The following is a 19,765-nucleotide window of genomic DNA, read 5'->3' on the forward strand; positions in this document are numbered from 1 at the left end:
CTCCTCCAGCATCTGCTTGTGGCACCTCCACCTTATGCTCCAGCATTGTTATCTCGTCCTCTTGGTTGGAGAGTTTTAATTCGATCTCCTGGATCGCTTTCCCCTGGGCTGCCTGAGTCGTGACCATTTTGTCGATCGATGCTTTCATCGGGTCAAGCGTATTCCTTTTTTAGCTCGGCAAAGCAACTCTTGAAAATCTCCATCTGTTGCTCTTTCGGCCAGTGAGCCGCCGCTCCCTGGTCCTTACCGTCTTCCATGCTTCGCCGCACTGCCAGCTCCCCTCGCTTCCCTCTGTCGGGACTGATTCGTTTCACACGGCCACTTCTGGTCCAGCTATCCATACACCGGGGGGGGGGGGGAATCCTCCTTACTGATGCTAACTCCACCGACGTATTTCATAAAGTCCATAAAATCTGGGAAAAAAGGCCCGAAAGTCCGATTCAGGCAGGAGCTATCGAATGTGCGACCTACTCCTCCATGGCCACCACCGGAAGTCCTGTTATCGCTATTCATAATTTAACCCATGGAGCACTGGTAACATACTGTTAAATCCGTATTTCATTTCTTCCAAAGTCAATATATATTTTCTTAGGTGTGGTAACTATACTGTAGCCTCACAGTGCCAGGGGCCCAGGTTCAAATCAGGAATCGGGTGAGTTTGTGGAGTCTGCGCTTTCTCCCCGTGGGTTTCCTCCGGGTGCTTCGGTTTCCTCCCACAATCCAAAGATGTGCAGGTTAGGTGGATTGGCCATGCTAAATTGCTCCTCGGTGTCCAAAAGGTTAGGTGGGTTATTGGTTACAGGAATAGGGTGGAGGTGTGGTCCTATGTCGGGTGCTCTTTCAAATGCTCGGTGCAGATTCGATGGTCAAACAGTCTCCTTCTGCACTGTAGGGATTGTATGATTCTATGATACACAGTCATTAGGACGCGGTCCGCTAGGGCTTTTTACAGCTGTAAAAAACTGTTCTTGCTTTATAATCTAGCCCTCTAGTTATAATGGTTAACAATGCAGTGGCCTGTTTTAATAATGTTGAACTTGGTGTTTTGAGGATCAAATTCTGCAATGTTGTCCATTGCTTTGTGAAACTGTATACAGATAAAAATTGTATACCCTTACTTTATATGCCTTTCTTTCTCTATGTATCTTTTTCTTAGAATTTTACAGTTAAGGACACATAGAAAGATAATGTTCAATAAGTATGATTAGCAGGTAGGCAATTACTATTTCACACTGCTAAGAAATGGGTAGGGTTTAGCTGAGTAGGGTCAATTCTAAGATTTGGTAGCATTGGAGGATGGGCTTGGGGTTTTGCAGAACTGATGTGCAAGGTTACACAGTTTAGCTACACTGTGGGAGGTAGCTGGGGTTTGGCAGAATGGAGAGAGATCTTGTGGTCTAGCACCACTTTGGAGAAAGAATTTGGGGATCTGGGGTTTGGCATAATGTTTGGATGAATTGTAGCATTTGGTTCACTGATGGAATTTCTGGGGTCTATCAGCAGTAAAGGACCAGGGCAGAGGTAGGGCTGGGTTGGGCAGGGGGTGACAATTGAACAAACTGACAACAGAAGTTTCTAAGTTTCTAAGAAGTTTCTGAGTTCTCTACAAATATAAAATTTAGCATTTCCTGGGTGTTTTTCTTTGTCTCGCCTCACTCAGCTACCACTAATTATTATGTTTACATTTTTCAATATTGGCACAGATCAGCATTTCGGTTTGCCTGAGAAGCATTTAAATTAACCATCTGTCCTTTATTTTGGGGAAAGAGGAAACAAATCAGGATATGGAAAAATACTTTATTCTACCTCTCAGCCGATACTGTTTTGCAAAATAAATATTTCAAATTTTAATTAAAAATCAATTCTAATTCATCTTTCAATTTTTATTGAAATAATTTCTCAATCATAAACTTACTCACTGGTATATAGTTATTATGTTAGTCCAAGTGCAGCCTGAATTTTGGATGTAGATACCAAACATCTTTTTCAAAACAGGACCAAGTACTCAATTTTGCAAGATGCAAAGAACAAAGAAGAACAAAGAAAAGTACAGCACAGGAACAGGCCCTTCAGCCCTCCAAGCCTGTGCCGACCATGCTGCCCGTCTAAACTAAAATCTTCTACACTTTCTGGGTCCGTATCCCTTTATTCCCATGCTATTCATGTATTTGTCAAGATGCCTCTTAAATGCCACTATCGTCCCTGCTTCCACCACCTCCTCCGGCAGCGAGTTCCAGGCACCCACTACTCTCTGTGTAAAAAACTTGCCTCGTACATCTCCTCTAAAGCTTTCAGTGACCTGTGGACCTGTACAGCTAGATATCTCTGACTGTCAATACTCTTGAGGGTTCTACCATTCACTGTATACCAACCACTGAGGGGCTGGTTTAGCTCACAAAGCTAAATCGCTGGCTTTTAAAGCAGACCAAGCAGGCCAGTAGTACGGTTCGATTCCCGTACCAGCCTCCCCGGACAGGCGCCGGAATGTGGCGACTAGGGGCTTTTCACAGTAACTTCATTGAAGCCTACTCGTGACAATAAGCGATTTTCATTTCATTTTCATATATTCCGTACCTGCATTAGACCTTCCAAAATGCATTACCTCACATTTGTCCGGATTAAACTACATCTGCCATCTCTCCGCCCAAGTCTCCAAACGATCTAAATTCTGCTGTATCCTCTGACAGTCCTCATTGCTATCCGCAATTCCACCAACCTCTGTGTCATCTGCAAACTTACTAATCAGACAAGTTACATTTCCTCCAAATCATTTATATATACTACGAACAGCAAAGGTCCCAGCACTGATCCCTGCGGAACACCACTCGTCACAGCCAGTTCTGTATCCATCTTGCCAGCTCACCCCTGATCCCGTGTGACTTCACCTTTTGTATCAGTCTGCCATGAGGGACCTTGTCAAAGGCCTTATCCTTTGTCAAAGTGGATGTCAAAGACAACATCCACTGCCCTACCTGCATCAATCATCATTGTGACCTCTTCGAAAAACTCTATCAAGTTAGTGAGACATGACCTCCCCTTCACAAAACCATGCTGCCTCTCGCTAGTACGTCCATTTGCTTCCAAATGGGAGTAGATCCTGTCTCGAAGAATTCTCTCCAGTAATTTCCCTACCACTGACGTAAGGCTCACCGGCCTGTAGTTCCCTGGATTATCCTTGCTACCCTTCTTAAACAAAGAAACAACATTGGCTATTCTCCAGTCCTCCGGGACATCACCTGAAGACAGTGAGGATCCAAAGATTTCTGTCAATTTCAGCAATTTCCTCTAGCCTCCTTCAGTATTCTGGGGTTGATCCCATCAGGCCCTGGGGACTTATCTACCTTAATATTTTTCAAGACTCCCAACACCTCGTCTTTTTGGATCTCAATGTGACCCAGGCTATCTACACACCCTTCTCCAGACTCAACATCCACCAATTCCTTCTCTTTGATGAATACTGATGCAAAGTATTCATTTAGTACCGCGCCCTTTCCTCTGGCTCCACACATAGATTCCCTTGCCTGTCCTTCAGTGGGCCAACCCTTTCCCTGGCTACCCTCTTGCTTTTTATGTATGTGTAAAAAGCCTTGGGATTTTCCTTAACCCTATTTGCCAATTACTTTTTGTGACCCCTTTTAGCCCTCCTGACTCCTTGCTTAAGTTCCTTCCTACTTTCCTTATAGTCCACACAGGCTTTGTCTGTTCCCAGCCTTCTAGCCCTAACAAATGCCTCCTTTTTCTTTTTGACGAGGCCTACAATATCTCTCGTTATCCAGTATGAGCAATTTTGGCACAATCTGTCTAAATTCTTATTTTGGTTCTGTTCTGTATTTCATATATTATCATCAAACAGAACTGCTGTCACCACAATTTACATCCACATTTAAGTTAATTGCACCATAGTAACAAAAGGCAGCAAAGTAGATTGCCCGACAACTTTTAAGAATTCAATTGTTCAGCAATGGCATTTGCAATGTAAGAATTTATTTCTGCTTTGGAACATTTGTTCAAATCATTCCAAATTGAGCCCCAAGGAGTGAAATTTCAGCAGCTACTTGGGTGTAGAAGAGTGATGAATTAAAAGCTGAAAAAAATCATGTCTAGCAACGTTTTTGACTAATCCACATATGGTTATAATTATGCATTTGTTTAAAAGAAACTGACTTAAACTAATCTTGACAATCATAATTATGTCATACTGGTAGCACCTGCAAGTGTTGCCGTATGCACGTTAGCTCATTATAAATTTGCATTATATCAGCTGGCAAAAGGCAGGCATCTTCCAAAGATTCTGAAAGGCATCCATTCTTCCTTGATCCTGTAATGTTGTCATCTGTACAAAGAATTGAAGTTGATGTGAAATTGGTGGCAGCTAGGTTGGAAGGTAATGTAACATCTGAAGACAAGAACAAGGGTTAGAAACTAGTGGCAGGGAACTATAAAAAAATTATTCGTGGCAAAATTAAATCTATTTCTTACATACAAATATTGGCGTATAATGATCTACTTTAATGTTACATGGTCACACCAAAGATGGAAATTAATAACTCAAACTGATAATACGAGAATATATATGGGAAACTTTGCAGCTGTGACTCTGACCAAATTACCATGTTTTGGATGAAAAAGTCAAATATCAATAAACAGCAAAAATGTAACACGGCAAAAATATCAGAAATCATATATTTTGTCGTAGTTTAAACTGGAGATTTCTTCAGCGAGAAAACTAAATATACCAGACCTTATTTACGAGCTTAGGTAATATCTATAGCATACCAGACTATCTATTCACATGGAATGCATTTGATGAATTGCTTACTCTTTGATTCCTTATTTCTACTTCATGTCACTGTTTGTAGAGGAGTAGGGGAGTACTTGCCAATACAGATTCCTAAACCAGCATCACCAACAAACAAAATTACTGGTCATTTACCTCATTGCTCTTTGTGCCCCACGGAGTGAAATTGACTCCCACGTTTCCCTACATTATGGACTTCTGGTGAGTGATGTGCTGAGCAGACATACATCAGGTGGCTCTCCTCCAGAACTTAGCCAAATAGGCACTTTTAGGTGAAATTAGCTTGAACATTCAGTAGCATCTCACCCTCACTTAAGAAAGGGAAGGAACAGAGCCAGCATTTAGCATGGCTAATCCACCTAACCTGCACATCTTTGGATTGTGAGGGTGAGACCTACGCAGACACGGGGTGAATGTGCAAACTCCACACGGACAGTGACCCAGGGCCGGGATCAAACCTGAGTCCTCAGCGCCATAGGCAACAACGCTAACCACTGCACCACCGTGCTGATGTCACGTTCAAAAATATAAGGAACATTACTTCAACACCCTGGTGGAGGCGGACAAGTTTGTTAGGATGAACGGCCTGGACAGTGGCAGGCAAGACAACGCTGAAGAAGGAAAGAAGAATTATGATGGACACGCACTGGGCGGTATTCTCCCCCCCCTGCCCCCCCCCCCACCCCGCTCCACCGGGTGGGAGAATCGTCGGGGCGCCGCGCGAATCGCGCTACGCCGCCTGACCCCCGCATGTAATTCTCCCACCCCCCCCAAAACCAGCCACGTTTGTGCGGGGCGGGTTGGGGGAGGACGGCCACCGCGCATGGGCGGGACCCAGGCGCCTCGTCTTTTACGCGGCGCCGGGTCTCTGATGCTGCGCCTAGGCCCCGCCCCCCCATAAATCCCGTGACGCCCCTGCTAGCCCCACAGAGGGGGGAGAATAGGGGTCTGGGAACGGGCACCGACGCCGGAGTAAAACACTCCGGTTTTTACTCTGGCGTCGGCACTTAGACTCCCGTTGGGAGAATCCTGCCCACTATGTTTGCGCGGGCCTGCATTGCCTTGCTTTGATCAGAAAGATCAGACCCACAGGGAAGGGCGACGGCAGTGGCATGCAGGTGAGGGTGAGGACAAGAGGTAGCGGACAGTCAGTGGGCATGAGAGGGGTAAGACCAGCCCCAGGAGGTGGGCCACCACACCAATGCGGAAAGCTAGCGCAGCAAGTATGATAGCAAGGTGGGGCCGCAGCCACCTACCGGCAGGGATGGAGTGCCTGGCAGGGAAGGAACGGGACACTGGACAGGGAGGGGAATGTATAGCGGGGTGGGGGGGGGGGGGGGAGGGGGGGGGGGGAGAAAGAACATGAGAGGAGCATGAAGAGAAGAAAGGGCAGGGTCTCGGATTGGTTTTAGCAAGTTAAGTGCAGGTTGAGGATTCAGAATGGCGCCACAAGCAACCACTTTGGAGGGTCCCTAAACAAAGGGAAACTCCGGAGCACAGGGGCACATCCACATGGCGGACGCACGGTTGGCGACCATGTTGGGAGCTCCCTGGTTAAAGGGAAACGCCAGGTTGCAGAGGCTTGGCCTCATAGTGAGAACGATGACAGTGGCCATTTTGGATGGCCCCCTACCAAAGGGGAAACCCGGAGTACAGGGGCACATTCACCAGGTAAGTAGGTTTGCTCCTGCAGGAAGTGGGGGACAGAAACACCCCACCAGGATTATCACCACCAGGTAATGTCAGGGGACTTAACGGCCCAGTGAAAAGATCCAGAGTCTTCACCCATTTAAGAAGTTTGTAAGCCGACATAGTCTTCCTGCAAGAAACGCACCCGAGGGAAAAGGACTGACTGTGGGTAAGGAAGGGCTGGTTAGGACATACATACCACTCATGTTACAGGACGAGGGCTAAGGGGGTAGCAATACTGATTAGCAATAGGTCAGTGTTTAAGGTGACATAGACGGTTATGGACCCACGGGGACAGTATGTCATGGTCAGCGATGTCCTGGACAGGGCACCAGTAGTCCTGGTAAACCTGTATGCTCCCAACTGGGACAACAAAACAGGGAAAAGGACAGGCATAGCTAAGGAACTGGGAACGTTCATGGAGCAGATGGGGGCAGTGGACCCATGATAGTTCTTACACCCTGGTGAGAGGGAATTCTTGTTCGTCTCACCGGTACACAAGATACACACCTGCACCAACTTCTTTGCAGTGGGAAAGTCAATGCTTCCGGAAATAGTCAGAGCGGAATACTCCGGGATAGTCATCTCTGACAACGCTCCACATTAGATGGATGTGAGGTTGGAGACTGGCCGTGCCAAACGCCCCATATGGAAGTTGGACATGGACCTCTTGGCCGACAAGGTCTTCTTCTGAAGTTGGACATGGACCTCTTGGCCAACAAGGTCTTCTGCCAGAAAACATTTCAGGCCATAGGCGAGTACATCACTAACAACCAGAACGGGGAAGTCCCACCTTTCACGTTCTGGGAGGCACTGAAGGCAGTGATTATGGGAAAGATCATAGTCTACAAGGCACGTAGAGACAGGGAAGTAAGGATGGCCTGGCAGCAACTGATCCACTCCATCCTGGGGACCAACAGAAAATACTCTTGAGGTCCCGACCGTAGAGCTTCTAGTGGAGAGGAAAAAGCTAAAAATGGACTTTAATCTGACAGACACAGTGGACCTTCTATGAACACGGAGAGAAGGTCAGCCGCCCGTTGGCTCACCAACTGTGCCATGATAGCACAGGTAAAAGATAGAAGTGGACTGGTACCCAAACCAAAAAAGGTCAACCAAGCATTTGTGGCCTGCTACCAGGGTCTGTAAACCTTCGAGCTCCCCGACGTGGACTCAGGGATGAAACGCTTCCTCGATGGACTGGGCATGCCAGTCATGGGGGATAACAGACGGAGGGTGCTGGAAGCACCAATAGGACTGGGAGAGATCATGGAGAGCATCAACTCCATGCAGGCGGAGAAAGCACCGGGACTCAATATGCTCCCAGCAGACTTTTATAAAACATTTGCACCAACCCTGGTCCCACGCCTACAGGAAATGTTCGCAGATTCGCTAGCGCGGGGCACCCTACTTCCAACACTAACACAGGCCATGATATCGCTCATATCCAAGAAAGCCAATGACCCGGCGGAATGCAGATCGTACAGACCTATTTCGCTGCTCAACGTAGGATGTGAAAATACTCATGAAAATCCTGGCTAAGAGACTGGAGAACTTCATACCAGAAGTGTTTGCAGGGAACCAGATGGACTTTGTCAAGGGTAGACAGTGAACTGTTAACATCAGGCAGCTGCTGAATGTGATAATGACCCCACCCAGGGAGAGAACACCAGAGGTGATGGTCTCCCTGGATGCAGAAAAGGTCTTTGACAGAGTCGAATGGAAGCACCTCAGGAGGTACTGGCGTGGTTTGGGGTAGGGATGGGGTTCACCTCATGGGCCCCAAGGCGATCGTTCGGACCAACACCACCAGCTCTGATTACTTCCAGCTGCACAGAGGCACAAGGCAGGGATGCTCGCTGTTCCTGCTCCCGTTCGCCCTGGCAATTGAACCCCTGGTGATCGCTGTGCGAGATGCGAAAGGCTGGAATGACATCCGAAGAGGAGGCAGAGAGCACAGTTTCACTGTATGTGGATGACCTGCTCCTCTACATCTTGGACTTGCAGAACGGCCTAAAAGTAATCATGAAACTCCTGGAGGAGATTGGAATCTTCGCGGGCTACAAACTCAACTTGGGCAGGAGCGACAGAGCTGTGGGGTCTACCATTCAAACTGGCCCAGAGCAAATTCCGCTACCTGGGGATCTAGATAGCCCATGACTGGACACGGATCCACAAGTGTAATATGACCAGTCTGGCTGCGGAAGTTAAAAAGGACCTACAGAGATGGGATGCATTCCAGCTTTCCCTGGTGGGGAGGGTATAGACGATCAAGATGAACATACTGCCAAGGTTCCTCTTCCAGTTCAGATCCATAGCGATCTTCATCGCCAAGGACTTTTTCCAAGAGATAGTTGAAATGATCATGGTGTGCGTGTGTGGGTGAAGAGAGAGAGCGAGAGACAGAGCGAGAGAGAGAGCGAGAAAGAACCCAAGAACTCCCACATTCGGGGTGGGAGAATCGCCGGGGCACCGCACGAGTCGCACCACGCCGCCCCGACACACGCACGCGATTCTCTCACCACCCCGAAACCAGCGGCGTGAAAATCGCGCCGGGCCACTCGGAGAATCGCCGCAAACAGTGAGCGGCGATTCTCCGGCTTGGATGGGCCAAGCGGCCGCTCCGACACGACAGGTTCCCGCCTGCGCCGTTCACCCCTGGTCGTGCCGGCGGGAACTGTGCGTGAACGCTGGGGGGGGGAGGGGGGGGGGGAGGGCTCCTTCACCAGGGGGGACCCTCCGATGGGGTCTGGCTCGCGATCAGGGCCCACCGATCGGCGGGCCGGCCTTTCCCCCCGGGCCTACCTCCTTCCGCGGCCGGACCCAGAACACCGGCGCCATGTTGATGAGGGGCCGGCATGCGTAAGAAGTTCTCCATGCATGCGTAGGATGGTGCAGCCCAACTGCGCATGGCAGGAATGAGCTGCCCCAACTGCGCATGCGTGGGTTGGCGCAGCAGCCATTTGGCACGCCGCCAAATAGCTGGAGCAGCGTGAACCACTCCAGCACCCCTATGGGGGCCAGAATAGGTCGTGCCCATCCCTGTTCGTGCCATCGTGAAACGCAACGGCGTTCACGACGGTGCGGGCATTTAGTCCCGGGAGCAGAGAATACCGCCCCATTTGCATATCATTAGCGGGCCCAAAAGTGGTGATAGCCAAATTCCACAGCTTCCAGGAGGAGCGGGTCCTTAATTTGGCCAAGGAGAATAGTGACCTGAGATGGGAAAGAAGCATCTCGGTGTGGAGCTGGTGAAGAAGCGGGCGGCCTTTAATAAGACCAAAGCAGTGTAATACAAGAGTACAGTGAGATTTGGAGTGGTGTACCCTGCAAGGTTGTGTGTTACCTTCAGGTCAAAGGACCATTACTTCAATACTTCGGAGCAGGCAGAAGCATTTGTTACAGAGCATGGACTGGGATCGAGTCAAATGGGCTCTGTGTGGACTTGTTTTGGTTGTTGTGGAAAGTGTTTTTGAGTATTTTGCATTCTGTATTTTGTACGTATTGTTGCTATTTTGTCTTTTTTTTGGGGGTTGGGATGGGGTTGTTTGAATAAGTTGTACAGTGGGGGATGGGATTATAACTGTTTTGTAGGATATTGTTTAAGACACTATTTTTCTTATATTTGGAAATAGATGGCTGCCTGTGGGAACGTATTTTTGAATGGGTGCTGGGTTTTTGTTATATTTCGGCAGCCTGGACTGATATGGGCACCTTTTTCATTTTTCGGCCCTGGGTAGGGACTACTTTGCTGGCATTAAAGTTTTAGCAAGCGGATGGGAGCAAGGTGGGGGTGGGGAGGAGGGGTTGCAGCCTGTTGGACCAGTTTTAGTGGTTCAATTAACCTAGCACTTTGTTTGGTTAGGGGTTAGGGTTGGTTAGGAGAGGGTACTGGTTTCTGAAATATGATCAATATGGATTTCTGGGTGGGGGGGTTAGCTTTCTGACGGTGATCATGGGATTGTCTTTGTTTTAACATTTGGCGTGGTTTGGTGACCATCTTGGTAGGGCCTTGGGCCTATATACTCTGGGCAGGCACTTGAAATCCTTTGTGGTGGAAATGGCTGGCTCCTGAGCTGAGGTGGTTTCCTTCCATTTTCTCTGGCCAGGTACGCCTCGAACCGGGTTGTGGTAGCTACTCGGAAGATATGGAGACAATTCAGGCAGCATTTTAAGTGGGAGCCATGTCGTGGCGGTCCTTATCTATGCCAATTGTTTATTTGAGCCGTCAAGATTGGACACAACTTTCAAGGTGTGGGAAGGGAAGGGGCTGGAGAGATTTGGGGATCTAATTATAGAGGGGCCGTTTGCCAGCTTAGAGGAATTGAAGCGAAGGTTGAGGTGTGGCGAGGTGTGGGGGCTGAACAAATTCATTCAGATATCTCCAGATAAGGAATTTTGTGCGGACATCTCTGTTGTAAAGGATACTTTCAAGGGTGTCTGGAAAGGATACTTTCAATGACACCAAGGACACCCTGCCAACCACACCCAAATGTTCTGTTCTTGCCCAGGGACAGCCTGCCTCGATATCCATAGTGGTGGGGGTGAGGGTGAAACAATGCCCAAGAGTGTCAATCTTCGGGGTATCAGAACAGCCAGATCTCTTCATTGGGAGGAGGGCTAATGCCCTTCCCTTTGCATCCCTAATCGCCTGCCTCAGCTGGCAGTCAGCAGCGTCACCCAAAGCTGCAGGCTCGCTGTCAGACCTATTGGACTTTCTGCAAAATAAGAAAATTAAATTCGCCATCCGAGGGTCGGAGAAGAGCTTCCACAAAACGTGGGAGTCATTCACTCGGTTGTTCCAATATCTGTTTGTAGCGAATAACAAAGAAGTCAATGAACATGAATCGGTACGCACGACACAGCAAGGTAGGTGGATGGGGATGCAGGGAGGCATGCCCAACGAAAGAAGCATGAGAAACTGTATCATACCAACATAACCAGAACAGGGTACAAATATAGATGCGTGAAGAAGGCAAAACAAATGACCCAGTTTTCTTTTTGGGGGGGGGGGGGGGGGGGCAGAGAGCCGAAGGGAGGAGAGACTAAGAAGGGGGAGGGAGCAGGGGAAGCAGCCGGAAACAATAAACTAATGGGGATCGATAAACAGGAAATTGTAACCACCACTGTAAATAATACAAGCAGAAGAATGTCGACGACACATGCATGTAAATAATTGAAACCGACCATGTAAATATGTTTCTTTACCTTCTGTCTCCTATTGTTTGCCCATGCTCACCCTTGTTTTGTGTACCACAAAAATCTCAACACAAACATTTTTTAAAAAAAGTAAAGGATACTTTTGTTGGCGGGGTCGGAAGAGGGAGATCATCTTGTATTTATGGAGTGAAGGTGAAGTGGGAAAGGGAGTGGGGCCTATAGTAGATGATGAGATGTGCAGTGAAGCTCTTTGCAGGGCGAACTCCATGGCCGGGATTCTCCGATCCCCCGCTGGGTCAGAGAATCCCCGTGGGGAGGCGTAAATCCCGCCCCGCCGCCAGCTGCCTTATTCTTCAGTGCCGTTTTTCGGGTGGCAGCGGAATTCCCGCCATGCCGTTGACAGCGGCCCCTTCGGCGATTCTCCGGGCCCCGATGGGCCTAGCGGCCGTCCATTTTTGGCCAGTGCCGCCAGCGAATTATGTGGGGGCGGTCCTCGGGGCGGGGGGGATCCGACCCGGAGGGGGTGGACCCCCACGGTGGCCTAGCCTGCGATTGGGGCCCACCGATATGCGGGTGGGCTTCTTCCATGGGGTCACTTCTTTCCTCCACGCCGGGCCCCTATAGGGCTCCACCATTTTTCCCGGGGGCCGGCGCGGAGAAGAGAACCCCTGCACATGCGTGGAAATATGCCGGCCAGTCTGCACATGCGCAGAATCACGCCGGCTGTTCCGCGCCAGCTGGAGCGGCACCAAATCCTCCGCCGTCCACCTAGCTCCCGAAAATGCAGAGAATTCCACACTTTCGGGTGCTGTTGACACCGCAGTGGTTGCTGCCAGTTTTCCCGCCAGCGTGGGAAGGGAGAATCCCGGCCCATGTCTTCATGTACGTGGCTTAGTCTGATCCAGTTTAAGGTAGTGCACAGGGTGCACCTGACCAAAATTGATGAGTGATTTTTTTTCCTGAGGCACCAGACAGGTGCGAGCAGGTGTTCCGCGGGGCTGGCCAATCATAGACACATGTTCTGGTCTTGCCCCAAATTGGTAAGCTTTTGGTCGCCTTCTTCAACACCATGTCGGCGATGCTGAATATTGAGCTGGAGCCTTGTCCTTTGATGACCGTTTTTGGGGTATCGGACTCGCCAGGGTTGCAGACGGCATGGAAAACAGATGCCTTTCCTTCGCCTTGCTGATTTCCCGGAGGCGAGTTCTGCTGGAGTGGATGTCCTCTTCTCCGCTCAGCGCCTCGGTGTGGTTGGGGACCAAATGGAACTCTTGTACCTGAGGAAAGTCAACTACACAGTCAGGGGTCGGTTGAAGGGTTCTACTGGAGATGTCATTCGATTTGTTGCCTACTTCAAGAGGTAAATCAACATCAGTTGCTGGGGTGGGGGTGGGGGTGAGTGGGTGGGGGGATCTGGGGATGTATTGTTTGCTTGGTCGGCTAAGTTTTTCATCTTGGTGAATGGGTGAGTGTGGTTGGTTGGAGTTTTTGTTATGTAGGTTGTGTGTGCCGTCTATTATGGGGAATAAGGGTTTTGATGTAAAATGTATTGTAAAAATGGAAAATCTTAATTTTTTTAAAAACACGACAATCTACATCCTTATCCTGTCAATGTTCACCCTCCCCCACCCTGGAAATGCTTCCACCGCCCCCCCCCAAACAATGTTGATCTCACCTCTTCACCATGCTTCAACCCCTCCATACTGTTCAACCCTCACCTTGGCAATGTTCACCCCTATCCCAGCAATGTTCACCCGCTCTTCTGGCTCATCCTCCCCGGTAATGTTCATCCCCCTGTCCCGACTCACCTTCTGGAATCCCTGGCTTCATGGGTCAATGTTGGAAGAGAATGCATTTTTAGCAGAATTGTGGGGTGGGGTTAGAGAAAGTGAGCACCGTCAGGGGTGAAATTGAGCACACGTTAGACAAGGATGAGGATGAACATAGTCAGGAATGGTGGGAAAAGGTATGTAAATTGTCATGAGTAGGGTGAGCATCGTCAGGAGGAAGGGAGGGCGAGCGTCATCAGGAGTGAGGAAGGCGGGTGAGCATTGTCGGGAGTGAGGATGGGGATTGACCATCGTCGGGTGTGAGGATGGGGGTGAGCATTGTTGTGAGTGAGGAAGGGGTGCTGAGCACAGTGGGGAGTGAGGAAGGGAGGCGAGCATCGGCTCCGTGTGAGGAAGGGGAGGGGGGAGGTGAGGAACTTGGGTGAGAAATATCGGTGGGGTGGTCTGCTGAAGAGATTTGGAATTGACAAGGCACTGTTGGAGTGGGTGAGGGACAGGGTGAGCATTGTCAGAGTAGGTTAGGAACAGGTGAGCATCATCGTGGGTGGGGGTTAGCACTATCAGTGAGGTATGAGAAGGGGGGTGAGGAAGGGGTATGAAGAAAGAGGTAAAAACTCCCCGAAGAGGTGAAGAATTTGTTGATCAATATCCAAATTGAACATGGTCAGACAGTGAGGAAGGGGATGGGCATCGCTGGAGTGGGTGAGTGTTGGGAATTTGGTGGGAGGAGGGGGGGTTGTACATTAAGAAGGGGGTGAGCATTGTCATTGTAGCTAAGTATTATCGGTGGGTGAGGAATGGGTGAGCATTTTTGGGGGTGAGGAATATGGAGGAATTTTGGTGGCAGCATGGTAGCATAGTGGTTAGCACAGTTGCTTCACAGCTCCAGGTTCCACGTTCGATTCCCGGCTGGGTCACTGTCTGTGCGTAGTCTGCACGTTCTCCCAGTGTCTGCGTGGGTTTTCTCTAGGTCCTCCGGTTTCCTCCCACAGTCCAAAGATGTGCAGGTTAGGTGGATTGGCCATGCTGAATTGCCCTTAGTGTCCAAAAAGGTTAAGTGGAGATACAGGGATAGGGTGGATACGTGGGCTTGAGTAGGGTGCTCTTTGTGAGGGCCGGTGCAGACTCGATGGGCCAAATGGCCTCCTTCTGCACTGTAAATTATATTTAAAAAATATGGTGAGCATTGTTAGTGGCAGTGAGGAAAGGGGGGGGAGCTTTGTTGTGGGGGGGGGGTTGAGGAACGGTGTGAACACTGTCAGAGGATGTGAAGAATGGGATGAGCAATGTCGAAGTGTGTGAAGAACAGGGCTAGTATTGTCGTAGTGAGCATTATCAGGGCGGGAGAGGAAAGGGGCGCGCATTGTCGGACGAGATGAGGAACAGGGTGAGTATTGTCGAGTTGGTGGTGAGGAAGGTTGTGTGAATTGTCAGGTGTGAGGAAGAGGTTGAGAATAGTCAGGTGTGAGGAAGAGGTTGAGAATAGTCAGGGGTGAGGAAGAGGTTGAGTAAACATTGTTGGGGAGTGAGTATTGTTTTTTTTATATAAATTTAGAGTACCCAGTTCATTTTTTCCAATTAAGCGGCAATTTAGCGTGGCCAATCCACCTAGCCTGCACACATCTTTGAGTTGTGGGGGGCCAAACCCACGCAAACACGGGGAGAATGTGCAAACTCCAACGAACAGTGACCCAGAGCCGGGATCGAACCTGGGACCTCGGCGCTGAGAGGCTGCAGGGCTAACCTACTGCGCCACCATGCTGCCCTGGGAGTGAGTATTGTTGGGGGTGAGGGGAGGGTGCGCATTGTTGAACGGGATGAAAGAAAGTGAGGATTGCTGGGATGGGGGGGGGGGGGGGGGGGGGGGGGGGGGGACTGTCGGTGAGGGAATGATCAGTGTTGGGGGTGACAACTCCATTTAAAACAGCTTAAGTCTGGGCCTAAGTATTGTTGCAGATCCTTCTTTAAGAAGCAGCAGAAATAATCACTGGCATGACCATTCACTGTGTCTTTTAAAGTATAGGATGTACTGACAATGGCTAAATATATTTTGGAGTTACCATGCTCAATGCACCCTAATAGAAAGTGTTCCCAATTTGTGGCTATATTTAATGAGGGCAAGTTCAAGAGGAACCTACAGCAATTCCTCAAAATTATTTTCAACGTGATCACCTTGCCAGGTACAACACCTTTTTAAATCTACACATTTGAAATACATATTTTCTTGATGGAAGAAGAAGCATGGCAAAACTGTTCAGTGTTATGCTTCGTGCAGGGCACACCCATGTTGGGTGATTGGCCCAATATCAAGGCTAGAGTCATACAGACCCCATACCAGGTCATTGGCAATCAGTAGAAACTGAATCAAAGATTGAGCACACCACAAAAATTGTTTGACCATACAGGAAAATAAAATGACAGCATCTTGTTTGTTTATATGCCATTTTCCTTTCAGTTCTTTGAGAACAGTTTGTTCCCATCATCTTGCCAAACCAAGAATAAAAACAAAGCATCACGACAGACATTAGTGTAAAACAAGTTCAAGTTTCATCAGCACGAACCAGTTTCTGTATACAACTGTGTTCCACTATCTTGTCTTCTGTGGAGGTGGATTGTGAGCTCTTCCTCACTGAAGAATCCCTCTAATGCTTGACTTGAACAATGAGAATAGTCGTAAGGATCATCAGCCCTGTAAGTTTAATGAAGTTATGAGTATCACTAAGCTATTTAAAATAAAAGGCTATTTAGACACACTTTTCTTTAAACAGATAAGCATTAAAAAATGTGCATCTACCCATTTTTACATAGGCATGAAGCAATTGATTTAATTCCATGTTCAAACGTCAATGTTGCTTTGACTACAATACAGTCAATAAGTAATTCAATGACTGTGAAGTGGTTTGGAAAGTTCTGAATATGGAAGTCTCTATGTAAATACAAGTGCTTTGTTCAGAGAAAATTTGTAAATGGTGTGCATCTATTGTATGCCATGCGCTACAACCAAAATAACATTCTTAAAAGAAATTCTATTATTGGAATTCAAGGGGGAACGCGCAACCGAGGCCACACATAGTCCCGTTTCCTGCACTGAGAAGCTTCACTCACTGGAATTCCTCAGTGTAGCGAGAGATTGGTACACCATTTCTAAATGGCATCCCAATCTCTGGAGCCTGTACCGTAACCCCCAACCACTCAAGCTCCAACCCCCCCCCCCCCCCCCCCCCCCCCCTCTCCCCTGGCCTAATCGCTGCCGCATGGAAAATGTATCCCTGACAGCTGGCAGTACCACCTGGGTATCTTAGCAGTGCCAGGCAGGCACCCAGGTGGTACTGCCAGGGTGCCCAAATGACACCAGCAGTGCCAGGATGCCACACTGCCCATAGGGCATGCAGCTGGGGAGCTCCGATCCCCTGGGAGACCCCCACGCATACCATTCCATCTGGCCCGTTTATGGAGACCAGTACAGAACAGCACTCGCTCGAAGTCTCCGAGGCGGGGGGAATAAATCGAAAAACTGCATATGGCAGTGAGACTAGCTGTCTCAATCTCATATGCAGATTTGGCAAAAACTGATCCCAACCACAATGGGCAGAAATTACATTGCGGTAGATCTTGTGAGGCATGAAGAGCCGGGTAGATCCCGGGAGCGGGGTATCCCAGCTTCTATCAGCCATGTTGTGCCGTGACACACTGCTTTACAGGCACAGTGTGGCCTAAGTGTCATTTGTGGCGGGTTTTGCTGGGAGTTCCACACCGCTATCTAATGGCAAATAGTCACTTTTTTGGACTTTGGTTTATCCCACACTTAAATTAGGTCAGCCACCATTTGGAAAGGGTGATCCGATCTCTAAGTGAGCCTCTGGATCCCCCATACACCCATCCATGGGCAATGTCACCCCCACACCCCTCAAGTGAGAATGTTGCTATGGGTCCCTCACAGGTCTACCCCCTTCCAGGACACCCACCCGTCACCCCAACCTCCCAGAGGCCCTTTCTTACCTGCACTCTCCACCCCCCTTTCATGGGCACAGCCCCCCTCGGACACGGATCCCTGGCAGTGCTACCCTGGCACCCAGGCACTGCCACCCTGGCAGTGCTCTTGCCTGCAGGGCAGTGCCATGGTGCCCATGTTCCAGGAGGCCACCATGCCCTATCCCTGACCAGCCAGGGGCCTTCAGTAGCCTGGGAATCCCCCGTATGCCATTTCACTTGGTCCACAGGGTCCTTCAATGGACTGGGAGACCCTCTGTTCCATGTTTCTGTGGACCAGTACTGAACAGTGCCCTGCCCGGCTTGGGTCTCCCTGGGGAAGCCATTAGATGCCAGAGGCCAGTAGATTCACGGTCAGTAGGCCTTAGTAGATTTAAGGCCTACTTACATGAGCGAGGCTTGGCCATGCCCATTGTGGGCGGGTTCCTGATATCTACATCTCGTGCAGATTCCGCGAGGTGCAGTGGCAGCTGGGACGCCCATGAGAGGCTTCACCCGATGTCTACCGGCCGCGTCTCCAATCGAGTGCAACGTGGCCTGGAGATCTCGTCCCAAGAGTTATATCTACAGAACTGCACTTCAAAAGAAACTCATTGGTCAGCAACAAATTCAAAGATATCTATTAAATTCAATGTGTTAATTGACCAGGGGCAGGATTCTCCAACCCCCCCGCCGGGTTGGAGAATCGCCGGGGGCCGGAGTCAATCCCACCCCCGCCGTGTCCCGAATTCTCCGCTACCAGAGATTTGGCGGGGGCGGGAATCGCGCTGCGCCGGTCGTCGGGCCCCCCGCGGCGATTCTCCGGCCCGCGATGGGCCAAAGTCCCGCCGCTGTCAACCCTCTCCCGCCGGCGTGGATCAAACCACCTACCTTACCGGCGGGAGCAGGCGGGCGATGGGGTCCTTGGGGGGGGGGGCGCGATCTGACCCCGGGGGTTGGCCCCACGGTGGTCTGGCCTGCAATCGGGGCCCACCGATCGGCGGGCGGGCCTGTGCCCTGGGGGCACTCTTTTCCTTCCATCTTTGCCATGGTCTTCACCATGGCGGAGGCGGAAGTGACCCCCCTCCCCTGTGCATGCACCGGGATGACTTCAGCAGCCACTGACGCTCCGGCGCATGCGCAGACTTACGCCGGCTGGCGAAGTCCTTTCGGCCCCGGCTGGCGTGGCACCAAAGGCCGTCCACGCCAGCCGGCGGAGCGCCAACCACTCTGCCGCGGGCCTAGCCCCTCAAGGTGAGGGCTTGGCCCTTAAAGGTGCGGAGACTTCCGCACCTTTGGGGCAGCCCGACGCTGGAGTGGTTCATGCCACTCCATCACGCCGGGACCCCCACCCCACCGGGTAGGGGGGAATCCCAGCCCAGGTGTGTAATGGTTCATTCATTAGGAAGCTAATAGAACAGGGGTGGGCAAACTACGGCCCGCGGGCCGCATGCGGCCCGCCAAAGGTCTTTATGCGGCCCACCAAGATCAAGTCATAAAAAAAAATAAAAAATTAAAAAAAAAATTTTTTTTTTTTAATTTTAATTTTTTTTTTATAAGGTTAATGGGGGGGGGGGCTGTTGGGTTACTGGTATAGGGTGGATACGTTGACTTGAGTAGGGTGATCATTGCTCGGCACAACATCGAGGGCCGAAGGGCCTGTTCTGTGCTGTACTGTTCTATGTTCTATGTTCTATATGAGGCGCTCAGAATCATAACCGGGTGAAGCGCCATTTTTGAAAAGTAGAGATAAAGAGGGCTAAAGGCAGGATGCCGCCGGGGGAAGCGCTGAGGTATATGCCGCACGCTAATTGGTTACAACCGGGACTATTCATTAATATACTATGCGGCCCTTTAAAATTGTGAATTTCTGAATGTGGCCCTTGCGCGGAAAAGTTTGCCCACCCCTGTAATAGAAGATACCAATCAGCAACCACAACCAGCATGAAACCAAGCCAATGAAATTTTATTCAGCACTTGTTACTGAGGGGGTTGGGAGAGAATTAAAACCTTTCCCTTGGTGTCTGTACTCAGTGTTGTCTTGGAAAGGAAGGCGAGTATGTTTCTTAGCCCCTGGAGTGTGTGCATTCAATTATGACAGCAACGAGCCTTTGTGGATTCAAATAAAACACTACATAACTTGCACGCACACCAGAGAAAGATACCGATCAAGAACGGCACGCTTTTACAAGTTGTAAACAAAATAAAGAATTCAGAGCTCATGGGTTTGACTCATCATAGGAAAAACAGTCATTGTGGGCCCGGTTTGGCGGTGTTTCCACACGAAAGATAGTTTTGGTGATTTCAATAACTAGTCATGTATCAGAGATGATGTGGAGATGTCGGCATTGGACTCGGG

At 49.7% G+C, this 19,765-nt stretch overlaps 1 protein-coding gene across 5 annotated transcripts in view; it reads right to left on the reverse strand.

The window, feature by feature from the left end:
- The window catches only part of LOC119977191 (coiled-coil domain-containing protein 138-like), a 187,207-nt gene that overhangs the window by 84,375 nt on the left and 83,067 nt on the right, over positions 1 to 19,765 (reverse strand). For 3 of the 5 annotated variants that reach the window (XM_038817879.1, XM_038817877.1, XM_038817880.1), the window contains 2 exons: positions 15,999 to 16,126; positions 4,209 to 4,396 (listed from right to left, as the gene is read on the reverse strand). In XM_038817879.1, coding sequence (XP_038673807.1) covers positions 4,209 to 4,396; positions 15,999 to 16,126 — 316 coding nt within the window. The remainder of the gene's footprint in view (positions 1 to 4,208; positions 4,397 to 15,998; positions 16,127 to 19,765) is intronic. The other 2 variants (XM_038817878.1, XM_038817881.1) reach the window with 2 other exon arrangements.

The sequence above is a fragment of the Scyliorhinus canicula genome, chromosome 14, assembly GCF_902713615.1.
Source record: "Scyliorhinus canicula chromosome 14, sScyCan1.1, whole genome shotgun sequence".
Taxonomy (NCBI): domain Eukaryota; kingdom Metazoa; phylum Chordata; class Chondrichthyes; order Carcharhiniformes; family Scyliorhinidae; genus Scyliorhinus; species Scyliorhinus canicula.